Source organism: Argopecten irradians, chromosome 2 (assembly GCF_041381155.1).
Source record: "Argopecten irradians isolate NY chromosome 2, Ai_NY, whole genome shotgun sequence".
Lineage (NCBI taxonomy): Eukaryota > Metazoa > Mollusca > Bivalvia > Pectinida > Pectinidae > Argopecten > Argopecten irradians.
This window is the reverse complement of record NC_091135.1, coordinates 46,533,172-46,547,315: the sequence shown is the minus strand read 5'-3', so window position 1 is coordinate 46,547,315 and position 14,144 is coordinate 46,533,172. Positions and strand designations below refer to the sequence as shown.

At 34.7% G+C, this 14,144-nt stretch overlaps 3 protein-coding genes across 3 annotated transcripts; 2 read left to right on the top strand and 1 right to left on the bottom strand.

Annotated features, from left to right (window-relative positions):
* Window positions 1–891: 891 nt before the first annotated feature.
* LOC138315698 (uncharacterized) lies at window positions 892–5,952 on the bottom strand. Its single transcript, XM_069256917.1, has 5 exons — window positions 5,514–5,952; window positions 5,013–5,123; window positions 4,157–4,306; window positions 2,001–2,056; window positions 892–1,373 (listed from the first exon to the last, which is right to left on the bottom strand). The coding sequence occupies exons 1-5, from the start codon at window positions 5,659–5,661 to the stop codon at window positions 1,290–1,292; spliced, it is 549 nt and encodes a 182-aa protein (XP_069113018.1). The 5' UTR covers window positions 5,662–5,952; the 3' UTR covers window positions 892–1,289.
* A 382-nt stretch (window positions 5,953–6,334) lies between these two features.
* On the top strand, window positions 6,335–8,531 carry LOC138315697 (DNA replication complex GINS protein PSF3-like). The gene is made up of 3 exons (XM_069256916.1): window positions 6,335–6,584; window positions 7,336–7,610; window positions 7,941–8,531. Exons 1-3 carry the CDS (start codon window positions 6,488–6,490, stop codon window positions 8,172–8,174), a joined length of 606 nt encoding a protein of 201 aa, XP_069113017.1. The 5' UTR covers window positions 6,335–6,487; the 3' UTR covers window positions 8,175–8,531.
* Window positions 8,525–12,781, top strand: LOC138315699 (DNA replication complex GINS protein PSF3-like). Its single transcript, XM_069256918.1, has 2 exons — window positions 8,525–8,765; window positions 9,096–12,781. The coding sequence occupies exons 1-2, from the start codon at window positions 8,541–8,543 to the stop codon at window positions 9,327–9,329; spliced, it is 459 nt and encodes a 152-aa protein (XP_069113019.1). The 5' UTR covers window positions 8,525–8,540; the 3' UTR covers window positions 9,330–12,781.
* Window positions 12,782–14,144: the final 1,363 nt, after the last annotated feature.

Below are 14,144 nucleotides of genomic sequence, written 5' to 3'. Positions count from 1 at the left end.
CAGACTCTCAGGTTTATCTTCTTCTTCAAGGCCACTTACATTCGGATAATCAAAAATAATTTTTACGTTAAATTGAATAAATGTTCACTGGCAAACTACACCGTTAGGTCGCACCAGATAATATTATGCAGTCACAAGGACGTTTTCCAACATGCATCACGCGCGTGGCAATTTTGTATACATTCTAGATCTCTTTACAAGTGAAATGATTGTGTATAGAAGAAACATGTACCTGTATAACAACGCATATTTTTTCTATAAATCTAATAGTAGAAGTGAGTTTTCAAATGTTGAGTAATTGTTTTTATGAAATCCGATTTTAGCTAGACCTAGATGTAATTTGACATGTTTCAAACTGACGTTACGTAACGCGTCGTCGTGACGTTTGGTCTTACGTCGTTTTATAAGTGGACAATTTACGGAATTTTTAAAATACGCAATTATTTTTTATTATTGATCGCACAATCAAACTAAAAAGTGTTATACAATTTTCAGTTGGGACACATTGCGAATTTGATTTTATATCTATATTCAATATTTCCTAATATGCTGATAAATGCCCCTAAAATCGCTATATTTGCAAAAAGTAATAGAAAATCACTTGGTGGACAAATTACGGAATTTTTCATTTTCTCTGTTTTAAGTGAAAGCGTCATTATAGCTGAGCTATATCATATGTGTGATAAATTCAATAAAAACACATATAGTATATTATTTCAAATACTTGAAATTACTTACAGTTTTCTCTCAATATTACTATGAAATTGAATATCGTTTTCTCTGGGTTAAGCGTTACATTTCCGTAAAGGCGAATAATGACGGTTTTACCACATCGTAATTATCTAGTCAACACTTGATTAAAAAAAAAAAACTTAAAAAAAAATGAACAAGTTTTGCACAGAAATCGTTTTAATCATTTCCCAATACTGCTTCATTAGGTCCTTTAACTTCGAAGTATCTCTAGAAATCTATAGATGTATCGTGTATGAACAACCACAAAAATGACACCTGTATTCTTTATTTCGAAGTGGATTCTACTCGTGATGTATCGGAGTTGCAACATGGGTCCCGATTATGATGTTACACGGTCATAATTCTATAATGAAGCATACTAATGACTACACACTAATGACCCATGTACAATGAGAGTTGAACTTTCTGTCGAGTAGGGTATGCCGGTATACATTTCTCTTAATTTTCAGTCAAATCTAACATTTCGAATAGGTGGATCCGAAAAACAGACATGTTGAATTTCCATATGCAAGTTTTCCCGGTTTCTTGCTTCCATGTCATCCTAGAATGGAGATAAATGTCGTACAGCACACTCCTTCCCCGTCTATATTCTTCAATCTTATCTCGACTTCATAGTCCCCCTACAACATGTTGAAAATTGAATTTCAAAAAAATAATCTATTCTAAATGCTTTATGGTATATTGGGAATAAGGAAATTTCCAAGACCCCATTAACCTGCGAGTTATGACATTAATCATGTGAACGACAACTTACTATGAGCCTGACCTTGGAACTACTACCATACATGGACTGACTATAGGCCGTTGTTTCAAATGTTGCGATACTGCTAAATGATTTGTTGAAAATTCACTCTGTATAACTACCTATCAAAAGCTGCGCCCTCCCTTTGCTATAACGCACAGGCAAATAGGAGGTTATAGTGATATACCTAGTTCCGAACTAGACTTTTGCAGACTCAAAGATAATATGACAGCATGTCTTGGTAATGATATAATATCAGAGAATATTACTAAGACATCTTTAATAAAATCTTTATTAAAACAAAAAATGTGTGCGCCTGTGTACAAACATTATTCTAAATCGACATATATATTTTAAAATGATACATGTACATGTTTGAAATCATACTAGTGATACCAAATTCTCTTAACAATATTTTCTGATGTTGGTATTATCTGGCATTTTGCAGATTATTTTTGGACTGAAAAGTATGAACACTCTTACTCAGTATTCCCATAATACTTACCGGATATGCTTTCAACCCAAGGATATCAGTGAATGTGTACACAAATTCTATGTTAGCTGGAAAAGAATAAATGAGTCGGTTACACTGTAAACGCAAAATATACTTCACCTCTAATCCCGCTTAGTTAAAATAACTGAACAATTTCTTGGCGGGCTAATAATGTTGTAATATATAATTATACGTGGTGTATATATATTTGCGATGGGGGAATAATCATTGTAATTTTACAAAACTCCTGCAAGTGATTTAAAGGACGAAAATGAGTGGCTATGTATGCATCATTAAACGTATCGAAGTAAATATGAAATAGTAGATGTGTCTTTAGGTGCTGATCTCTTACTTTAACCGTCACCGCCATGTTCGTTTGTTCTTCGGAACGCTTCTCGAGTTTACTCACATGCACGACACTACATAATTTGCATAATGTAGTCACTATATGTAAAGTCGAGAAGCGTTCCGAGAGAAAAATGAACATGGCGTGACGGTTAAGGTTCATGTAAAGGCTTTAACCAGTGATATTATGCACGCCTATAACTCATTACTGTGCTGCAATTGAACAAAACTAACTTCATTAATTGTTAGTATGTACCCTGGCTAACTGTCAGTCTTACTGTGGATATGTAATTTGTGAAGCTGCTTGTAAATTTCTGTAAAATAAGAGAAAAAATGTATATTTCTGGAGAAGAAATAGAACTCGTGTGAATAATGCATTGATGGCACCAAATAAGCATGCTATCGTGTTCAGTAGTGACTATGCCAGGTACTCCAACGGTTTGTTTGGCAAAATCGGACCAGCGAATAGCGCAGGAGCCTATTGTTGTAAAGATCACAAATATAGCATATAAGAAGACATTTTAATTTAAGGTACTCTGAACATGACAAGAAGACTATTTACGAAAAAATAGTTAAAATGTGGACTTTGGGGCTCTTTCCGGAAATTTGCATTTTTCGCCCCAAACAGATCGGTTGAACTATTTTTTTCGTGAAGAGTCTTCTTGTCATTTTCAGAGTACCTTATGGTGAATATAAGAACATTTGTATCAATTGAGATCGCTTCTTATATGCGATATTTGTGATCTGCCATTTATAGCAGCCATTTGCATTTACTACAATAGGCTCCTGTGCTATTTGCTGATCCGATTTTGCCAAACAAACTGTTGGAGTACCTGGCATATTCACAACTGAACACGATGGCATAATTATTTGGTTCCATCAATGCAATGCACACGAGTTCTATGTCTTCTCCAGAAATATACATTTTTCTCATATTTTACTGAATTTAACAAGCAGCTTCACAATTACACATCAACAGTAAGACTGACAGTTAGCCAGGGTATATACCAACAATTAATGAAATTAGTTCTGTTCAATTGCAGCACAGTAATGAGTTTTAGGCTTGCAAAATATCACTGTTTAAAGCCTTTACATGAACCTTAAAGTAAGTGAGCTACACGATGTTTAAATAGAGTTTCTACAAAGTACGGGTCATGACACCTCCAAAGGAGATTGTGGATGAACACAGTTGTGTGTACTGTTTACCACCACAAGCGCAGATTTTGTGATTTTGGCTTGGTTTTTGAGGTACCCATTAGAGCCGAGACGACATTTCGACCGGACAGGGAAATGTCTACCGAGCATATTTGTCGTAAATTTCCCGATTCATCAAGCCATAACTTCGTCAATACTTGGCCAATTTTGTTCATCAAGCACTCAATGGAAAGATAAATTATTTCTCTTTAAGTTGAGATATCCGTCAATGTTGTATAGAACCCATTTATTAAAATAATAACGGTTTTAAAAAAAATTGGTCCGTTTTTCTCGACCGCTGAGTTCATACCCTTGATACTGTAATATATATACTATTGGTTAAAAATTTTCGTGCCAGGTCCCTGTGGTGCTGATGTACATCTTTTTAGAGTTAAATAAAATCAGTCATAAAAATACAAATGAGGTACAAATAAAAAATCAAATAATGGTATCCTGAGTATTGGAAAAGATATCCGTCAAAGTAAAACTACTGTGACAAACATATTTTCTAATACTCTTCAAAAGTACTCTATGTAAACGACTGTGCACTGTGTTTTAAAGTGTTCATACAAAAGAGTACTGTTCACATAAAGTAAATTAAGAATTTGAAGGGGGAATAGAACACCTACTGTTCAAAAGAATTGGGCACTGACTTAGTACAGGCACATAGTCGTTGGCTGCGATCAGCATATCGCACGTGAAATCCAGGCGATCCTCATAGATGGGCTGCCCTTCGACCTTCAGAACTACCATGGCACTTCCCATGTCAAGATCAAAAGCTATCAACACAACAAATGTGAAACTGGCAGAATTAGCAATAGCAGTCAAAATGGCATTATTAACATAATTTTTTAAAAATCTGAAATTTCATCACCGGACGCAATTTTTTTTCTATCAGATTATGATAACAGTCAGATTGTGTACTTCATGACAAAACATAAATTTGTGAAATATTCAATATACATGTAGTTTTAACATTTAAAAGTTTTCAGTATGTAAAAGTTACATCATACATCACATCAGCACACAAGTCATTCATCATCATACATGTACATATATCCACCCAATATACAACGTCATTCAGTAATCATCATATCCAACAGTAGCAAATTATATATCATCACCATCATCACTATAGCTACAGTTATGCACATCATCATCATCATCGATGTTATAATATCATCTGGACTATGTAGAGTATGATTTTTACCGATTTTCTTATCTAGACCTCTAAAACGTCTAAAAATGGTCTTAGGGCACTCTGGTGGGTCCATAATTATATAATCTTACTAAATTTCACATTCCCGCGTTTTAAATCACTGCCTCGGTAATTAGATACTGCACCCGAAACTGTTCAAACTTCTTTGGTGTTAAGTTCAAATGATCGAATTAGATGTTCCCGTATGTAAATGTGTTTATATCATGATTTGTTCAGTCACTTAGATTTTAAAAAAAACTCCTTGTAAATTTAATTACTAAACTCACGCATACTGAAATGGGCTCCAAGTCGGATCTCCTTCCTGGGGTCAATTTGTGTCCCCGGGCTCCAGTAGATGTTGGGACACACATGAGAAAACTCGTATTCAATTAGGTCATCTGTCAATTAAATGCTTTAATATATACCTCAGAGGGAGAGAGGGAGGTGCACGCGAATTAGAATTATTTCGAAATTTCATATAAACATATTTTCAATTTATGAAAAAATCATTTCTTTCAAGTTACCATTTCCTATCCATACGTACTATAGATATTTATTTATTAAAGATACATACGAAAGATAAAAATTGTGTCTTAAACATTTAAATTTCAAATTATATCCAGTATTTGGCTTTGTTAGCACGATCATGTAGTGACACTTTCAGATTCAACGGTGTTATTTTTTTTACATAATTAAATGTAAAAATATTTATCAAATTTTATCATCGGCAATACAGCAGTAATCGTTCATTTTTGCCCCTCCTCTACATACATGTACCTAACACTTACCAGGACATGGCTGTAACACCCCCATATCTACACGGGAAGGAATCTCGAATCCCTTTCTCTGTGCGGAGGATCCCTTTCCCAGTGTGTCGTTTGTGTAACCGTGGATAGCAGCCATTACCGTGGCCATGTAAATAAATATGCTCTTCATGACATGCAGGTTATGTGTTAATGTCAAGAATGATCTGCCGACATTAACGCACCTATAAAGTATAGGATCCCAACATTATCACAAAAAAGCAGTTTCTATTATTGTTATTCGTAATGATTGCAAATTACACCAGCTGCAGTTCCCTACCGTTTGGTTCCTGTGTATTGTATACATTCAGACTTCAATTACAGCTCAAACTTGAATCACATGGCACATTTTATCTTCCGTCTTCGACCATTATTTACGAAATAGTGTACAATGTATTACCAAACCAGGAAGAAGAATGTTCTTTGAAATCTTAGGTGTATTTAAAAATAAGACTTATATTGCATTGTTAGCTTAAAATAATGTGATGTCTGTCATGATAATAGAGTATGCATATATTCTGAACCCGGCGGATTTGCATTAGTTCGCCGATATCGATACATTTGTTTTTTCGCCGTTAATTGTATTGTTTATTAATGGAAGATTTATTTCGCCTGAAATTTATCGATTATGTGCTGTTATCAATTTCAAGTTGACCTACAGGCGATAATCCCGTCTTAGGGAACACCTGGCTTACTTATATTACTTCCTTGTTCATTTAATTCATATAACATATAGTTTAGTTATTGAATTCCGTCTGTATTATGACAACAGTGCTTGTAGAATTAAAATATATAATGTGAAAATACGTTTTGAGCGGCCATTGTTTAACGCATGACAATTGTAATTAACACACGTTGTTTCTGCAGAGAAAACGAAAGTAGAATGTAAACAGGAAGTGACGATCAAATTAGAATTTCTGCAACATCCGGTTTGGCGGGTTGTTCAACAAGAGAGAACGATGTCGGAGGGTACAGAAAATTATTTCAGTATTGACGACATTCTTTCAACACAAGAACGTTTACCATGTACCGTAGAAATGACAATATACCGAATGGGTAAGAAACAGACAAAACACTTAATGGTATCCATAGAAGTGTAGGCGATTTATGATGGATGCGATTTTCATGAACGGGGAAAATTATTTCTTTAGGGGAAATTTACGGATAAACGGTAAAAAAACAAAGCTGGATTAGACCATGAACTCTCCTAAATATTTTGAACTGATTAGAATATCATGGTATATTTTGTTAATTGTGATCAGGAACAGTATGCAGTATGTTTCTGACGTAGATCTAGTTTCATTAATTGCCCAAATTCTGAATGATATTGGCCTAACTGATCTATGTTCTTACCATCCGCGATACTCTATTGGGTACCAACAGTTATATGACTGTTGTTTTGGCACCCTGGCTTAGAATATGTCATAGCAAAACTGAAGGTGGTTCAGGCGGGAAAAAAAATGACAAATCACTCATAATCACTGGCCTGCAGATACATTCTTTGGAGTCATACTATGTACTGTTATTCATTTATTTTTGATGCACATCAAAGGACCAAACTACCTGCAGCTACTCATCTGTTGTCAAACTTAAAGCCTTCAGTTTTCTGAAGACATATTCCAGAGCTGGATATTATGACAGTGATAGTCACTACTTGAGTACCAAGGATATGTCCTCACATGAAATGGATGAGGATACAATACATTGTCGTTGTATACTCTGCTCATACATGCTTATTATGTATATATTTGAGCTGAGGCATTGATATCTTAGACATTTCTAATTAACCACAAATTTGTGCCTTCAGGTTATATGGATTCAAGCTCTGAAAGTGAAGATCTTCTCCCCGGTACAAAGATGGAAATGCCGTTCTGGATGGCTCGAGCATTGTGTAGTCGCAAGCGCCACATTGTCAGTGTTGAGATCCCAAAACAATACAAGGAGAGTTATCGTGAGATATTGACTGCAGATGCTACTGTTGTAGACCTCCATAAATTAGGTCCATTCTACTACAACTATGGATGTCAGCTTCTAAGATTTGAACTTCCTGATAGTGGAGACATTTCAAAATGTCTTCTAAAGGTATTATTCATTATTAGCTAAGTCTCCCATAATTATTTGATCTACATAGTAATGTTGTCATAAATGAGCCATTTAAAATAAAACCACAAATATTTACTTCAAAAACATTTTATCAGACTGTGTAGTTAACCGCTTTCTTATGTAACTTATTACAAAAATTACTGAAGCTTATTATAGTCATCATTACTTATATAATCATTGTATAGTGAGTGTAATGGGTGAAGTATGACTGCATAGATAAACATCTAAACAGTTTTCACAAACAAGTTAATACTTATGAAAATAAATTCAAATTATAGAAACATTTTAGAGGATATGGATTTTTTCCAGACTTTCCAGACACGTTTAAGGAGAATCATGGACTCCTCACAGAATGCTTTAAATGAAGACACAACAAGACTAACAGAAAAGTTAGATGAATCCGAGAGACTGCTATTTAAAGCTGGACAACAGGGTCTAAATGACTTCTATAAATGGGAAACAAGGCAAATAGAGAAACTCACAACATCAGAAATGGTGAGACATCATAGGAAACGAAAACGAGGAGCATTAGAGGATGCTTGAACACACTACAGTCATAGTTAATATATAACAAAATGAAATCTTGTCTCTACAGTATATGTTAGCTTGATCAGTGAAGGCACCTTTAATGAATCTTTAATTTTACTTACGATCAGGTCGCTCTTAAGTTCTTGCTCTCTTTGTCTTAGAGATTTAAGTAAATAAACTCTTTGTTTATCTATGAAGATGCAGCTAGGCAGCTATCAATTTAGAATTAGTGATTTTATAAATCACTGGAGGAAGCTGTAAATACCTTTACAAATTTTAGAAAAGCTTTATCTTCATATTACCCAACAGGTAGCTACAGATTCATCAGTACTAATTACTGATTCAGCATGGAAAAACTATGATGTTAAGTCCGGTACAAAGATGGAAATGCCGTTCTGGATGGCTCGAGCATTGTGTAGTCGCAAGCGCCACATTGTCAGTGTTGAGATCCCAAAACAATACAAGGAGAGTTATCGTGAGATATTGACTGCAGATGCTACTGTTGTAGACCTCCATAAATTAGGTCCATTCTACTACAACTATGGATGTCAGCTTCTAAGATTTGAACTTCCTGATAGTGGAGACATTTCAAAATGTCTTCTAAAGGTATTATTCATTATTAGCTAAGTCTCCCATAATTATTTGATCTACATAGTAATGTTGTCATAAATGAGCCATTTAAAATAAAACCACAAATATTTACTTCAAAAACATTTTATCAGACTGTGTAGTTAACCGCTTTCTTATGTAACTTATTACAAAAATTACTGAAGCTTATTATAGTCATCATTACTTATATAATCATTGTATAGTGAGTGTAATGGGTGAAGTATGACTGCATAGATAAACATCTAAACAGTTTTCACAAACAAGTTAATACTTATGAAAATAAATTCAAATTATAGAAACATTTTAGAGGATATGGATTTTTTCCAGACTTTCCAGACACGTTTAAGGAGAATCATGGACTCCTCACAGAATGCTTTAAATGAAGACACAACAAGACTAACAGAAAAGTTAGATGAATCCGAGAGACTGCTATTTAAAGCTGGACAACAGGGTCTAAATGACTTCTATAAATGGGAAACAAGGCAAATAGAGAAACTCACAACATCAGAAATGGTGAGACATCATAGGAAACGAAAACGAGGAGCATTAGAGGATGCTTGAACACACTACAGTCATAGTTAATATATAACAAAATGAAATCTTGTCTCTACAGTATATGTTAGCTTGATCAGTGAAGGCACCTTTAATGAATCTTTAATTTTACTTACGATCAGGTCGCTCTTAAGTTCTTGCTCTCTTTGTCTTAGAGATTTAAGTAAATAAACTCTTTGTTTATCTATGAAGATGCAGCTAGGCAGCTATCAATTTAGAATTAGTGATTTTATAAATCACTGGAGGAAGCTGTAAATACCTTTACAAATTTTAGAAAAGCTTTATCTTCATATTACCCAACAGGTAGCTACAGATTCATCAGTACTAATTACTGATTCAGCATGGAAAAACTATGATGTTAAGTTCAGCACTATTCCTGGTATACCATATCATATTATCATTTGTTTTTATACATGAGTAAGTTTTCATAATTTACGCTAATATTGCCACAGATTTAAATTGTATTTAAAATATTATGTATAGCAATATTTTTAATATGAATTTATTACAAGAGTTTGATGATATCTTTTGCAAGAGTTGCTGCCCTTTGTCTATTCAAAATTTTGTTTATATTGTGCTAAGGTCTAACGTTTGAATTGAATCCTTAAAAAATCACTAGAACAGCATTTGATTTGACTCTTCAAATACAAATGTAGTATACAAATGTGTAACTTGCATTTAAAGTCCTAGCATTTGATTTGACTCTTCAAATACAAATGTAGTATACAAAATGTGTAACTAGCATATAAAGTCCTTTCTCTCAGTGCCTATTTTTCACTTTGAGGACAGTTATGGTATGAACTGATATGGCATTTTGATTACACCCTTGATATTTCATTTCTATTTATGCATTCACTTAGAAATGTACATGGGTTTTCATTATGAAATGCCCTCCTCCTTTGTGGTATTTTGGTTAAATGTTATGTAACCCTTGTATATTGTGGCTAGTATTGACATTTCATAAAACAGAGTACATGTATGTTTAATATGAAATGACTGTAAATAAGAATATATGCTATGACACAAGGAAAAAGCATTTGCATGTATTTGAGATATCAATTGAATTTATTTGGAATTTTTCCTCCTTTCAAAGTAATAGCTTTGAAAGAATTACAGTACTTGCCAACTTGGGTTGATAAACTGATGGAGAGAGCACTGTATTCCACATAGTGCTGTACACAATGTTTATTTATTTGTTGTTATTTCTGTGGCGTGTATTATTCTTCCTGAATCTTATTGTACAGTATATCATTTTGAAACAGTCACTGTTTTGAAAATAACAAAGAAAGTGAAAATAAACTATAATCTGAAAATCAGAATTATCCTGTTTCAGAATTTATTTTGGAAATATGTAAACAGCTTATTCAAATGTAACATTTTGTTAAATGCATTTTGTATTAACTTTATGAGTTGGCTCCCCTTAGATGTAAATGGTTGAAGATAACAGCGCTCTGGCCTAAATATTCTTCATTTGTGTAAATCAGATAAACAATTAAAATGTCCTAATCCATAATCAAAGTATAACCGTGTACCAGACTCCTGAAAGGTACAAAGAGAATAGAAATAATGAAACCATTTCCAATGCTTGGCCCATTACAATCCGTGCATGAAGGCCAAGAAGTTCTGGGTAATTCTGACCGTCTATCATTACAGGTATAAAGATGTTTTGATGATAATATATTGCCTATATAACTTACCTCAGTCTGTCTCTCCTGCTGTTGACTGTTTCCATGGACCCTCATTTGTACATCAGTCATGAACTCAAACAGTATAGTTAGCAAATATCTCTAGTTAAGTCTTTCATTTTCTCAAAGAAAAGAAAGATCCTACCAATGGTAAACGAAAGCATTCCTTAAGTTCTGGAATGAAAATACATTGAGTTGAAAATCATGCTTTTTGATGGAAGAAGATATAGTGCAGATACTCAGAATTATCATAATCCATTGAAGTAAACTACATCCACAAAGGGTGGCTTCCCTGACTTAATGAATGGAGAGCTTTTTTGACCAGTAAACCAATAAAACATGACGGATTCGCATTTTTTCACTGTCGTGGTTTCTACACGCTTCTAACACCCAGAGGGATATAATAGGATCTTGTTGAATACCATGTCCTGATTGCCAAACAAATTTATAGCAATTCCGTTAAACGAGAGGAAGTTGATACTGAACGGTAGATGCTCTTTTGCGCCAATAGTCCAGACCTCTACTAGGGTCTATCCTAGACTGTGGTCAAGGAGCAAAACATTAAAAACTGACAATACCATGAGAAGAGAGGCGTTCGCAAGCAAAGAAAAGAAAGCGTACGAAGACGTGTTGGTAGGGTGTCGAGAACTGGGATGAAAGTCCTAGAACTTAATTTCTTGCTTTATTTGTTTTGGAGATTGTTCGACAGACTTGGGACCACTTGTAGGTTTAGGGAATAGACGAACAGTACATATGCTTCTCAGGAACGTAACTGCAACTAGTCGTGATATAGAGAGAGGACGGTAATTGTAAGCCAACCAATGATTAAAGTCTATCAACACTGTGGACTTCGCATCATTAGTGTTCCCAGCTAAGGGTTAAACCATAGGGGTTTAGCACGTTGGTAAGTCAAAAACCCACTATAGACTTATATATATATATATATTTACACTTGCTATGCTTGGTCACTATACGCTAATAGGCCTACTAGCCGATTTTGTTTACCATAACTGCATGGTAACATTGAACTTTGAACTTGCGTAAGAAAATGTTCTATGCAACGTAAAAGGACTACTTTTTTTAAACAAACACATGGCTTTGTTTACATTTTGATGCAACATTACGTGTATATTGTTGTTTTTCATAGAATTTTGGAAAAATGTAAACAATTAATACATGTTTTATATTTATATATGATTCAAACAATTTTTAAATTAACAATTGTATAAAGAAACGGAAAAATATCCCGACCGGGGCGACGTGCTTTCATTTTTGTTAAAAATGTAAACATTACCTCTGTGTCTGTGTTCGTCATACGATCGAGTCTTTTGGGTGGACGGGCGTGAGGACCTTCTGATAGAGGTCAGTTATAAACATATCCTCTTATCTTTGTTCTTTGAGAATTTAATCATGTGTATTATAAAACATGCACCGCTAGTAATCCACGTGTTGACAGTTACGCGTCACCACAAATACATTGTATCCATCGAACACAAGTGAAGTTGTTCCATCTATAGCCTAGATGGCGATGGATATAAGCGTAGATTATATAATCACATGGCTCCGAAGGATGTAATATCGTCAAGTCAGACGACAATCTCAAACAAATTTAGCTACTTGAACACTGGTGTTTTGACAACTTCGGAAAACTCCACTGTGTAAGCGTGCGTCAGCCTCGCCTCGCTGCACAATAACGGTCACCGAGTTCACACATGTGGCCGAGAACAAATACTTTATGTTATTACGCTATATATGAACTTTTTGCAAAATTTAATACCTACTTAAAGTTTCATGCGGAAAACATTGTAGACTGTACGAGAAAAAAAAATTCGGGATTTCGTTTTGGTTGTCAGCCGAGCACGCGCTGAACATGCGCAATGAGTGATTTTACGGACTTTGATTTTATTTGTAAACACAAGTACACGTGTAGTTTTACGATGGTGACGATTCGAATGAAGGATATATGACAGAAATAATGAAAACGTGGCAATATCCATCCACTGGCTTATTGAAATTGGATCATTATTCAGTTTGTCAGGTAAATATTGCTCAACAGAGGAAAATTTTTGGCATGGAAAAGACAGCGAATCGGTGTTCACATGTGCTGGCCATGGTCCAAACATTATCGAAGATCACATTGAGGCCAAAGTTCCTTTCAAACGTCCTAGAATTGTTTTTTAAATATTTAAAATGCTACAAAAACAGTTAAGATGAGTTCAAGATGTAAAATTGAGTTGGGTTTTTTTTCTTTCTTAGACTGGGTTTCACCCCCGAACCCCCGTCAAAGGGTGATTCAAAATGGCGACAAAACATGATCCGTTAGCAAACTATGCGCACGTGATTATTATGTTTCTAAACTTCCGGGGTCCGCTATACTAGACAAAGCTCCTCCCACTTTTGACCGACTGAGAAGAGAGGCGTTCGCAAGCAAAGAAAAAAAACGAAAAAAGAGAGAAGAGAGAGAAAAGGTAAGGCATTCCTCTGGGATGAAGTCCTAGAACTTATTTCTTGCTTTATTTGTTTTGGAGATTGTTCGACAGACTTGGGACCACTTGTAAAGGGAATAGACGAACAGTACATATGCTTCTCAGGAACGTAACTGCAACTTCGTGATATAGAGAGAGGACGGTAATTGTAAGCCAACCAATGATTAAAGGTATCAACACTTTCGCATCCTTATTTCCCAGCTAAGGGTAAACCATAAGCACGTTGGTAAGTCAAAAACCCACTATAGACTTATATTATAAATATATAAGAGAGAGAAAGGTAAGGCATGAAGCAAAATTGGGTAATTTTGTTCGAAGTGCCGTAAAAAATATGCAGACCAGATATCTCAACAACTTTGGTCTTAATTAAAAGTTTTACATGTTCAACTTCAATATGATAACAAGAAGTCATACTGTACTGGTCTACTTTTTTCACAAACAGCCTCGAAACTTGAAAAAATGACGAATTTCCCTTAGTCGGACACGATCGAGAACATTTTTTTTTGTAAACCAGAAAGTCTATTCGCTACACTGAAAATACAATAACAGACTTCATCAAATGTAGTAAAATTTTGTTAAGTGCATTTTGTATTAACTTTGAGTTGCCTCCCCTTTTATGTAAATGGTTGAAATAACAGCGCACTAGCCTAAAT

What these genes read in the sequence shown, in the direction of transcription:
- LOC138315699 (XM_069256918.1), top strand. Translation starts at nt 8,541, where the DNA reads ATGGAAATGCCGTTCTGGATGGCTCGAGCATTGTGTAGTCGCAAGCGC. An exon ending in TTTCAAAATGTCTTCTAAAG is followed by an intron (nt 8,766 to 9,095) that starts GTATTATTCATT and finishes GATTTTTTCCAG; the next exon opens with ACTTTCCAGACACGTTTAAG.
- LOC138315697 (XM_069256916.1), top strand. Translation starts at nt 6,488, where the DNA reads ATGTCGGAGGGTACAGAAAATTATTTCAGTATTGACGACATTCTTTCA. An exon ending in AATGACAATATACCGAATGG is followed by an intron (nt 6,585 to 7,335) that starts GTAAGAAACAGA and finishes TTGTGCCTTCAG; the next exon opens with GTTATATGGATTCAAGCTCT. An exon ending in TTTCAAAATGTCTTCTAAAG is followed by an intron (nt 7,611 to 7,940) that starts GTATTATTCATT and finishes GATTTTTTCCAG; the next exon opens with ACTTTCCAGACACGTTTAAG.
- LOC138315698 (XM_069256917.1), bottom strand. Translation starts at nt 5,661, where the DNA reads ATGAAGAGCATATTTATTTACATGGCCACGGTAATGGCTGCTATCCAC. An exon ending in GGTGTTACAGCCATGTCCTG is followed by an intron (nt 5,124 to 5,513) that starts GTAAGTGTTAGG and finishes TTTAATTGACAG; the next exon opens with ATGACCTAATTGAATACGAG. An exon ending in TTGGGTTGAAAGCATATCCG is followed by an intron (nt 1,374 to 2,000) that starts GTAAGTATTATG and finishes AACATGTTGTAG; the next exon opens with GGGGACTATGAAGTCGAGAT.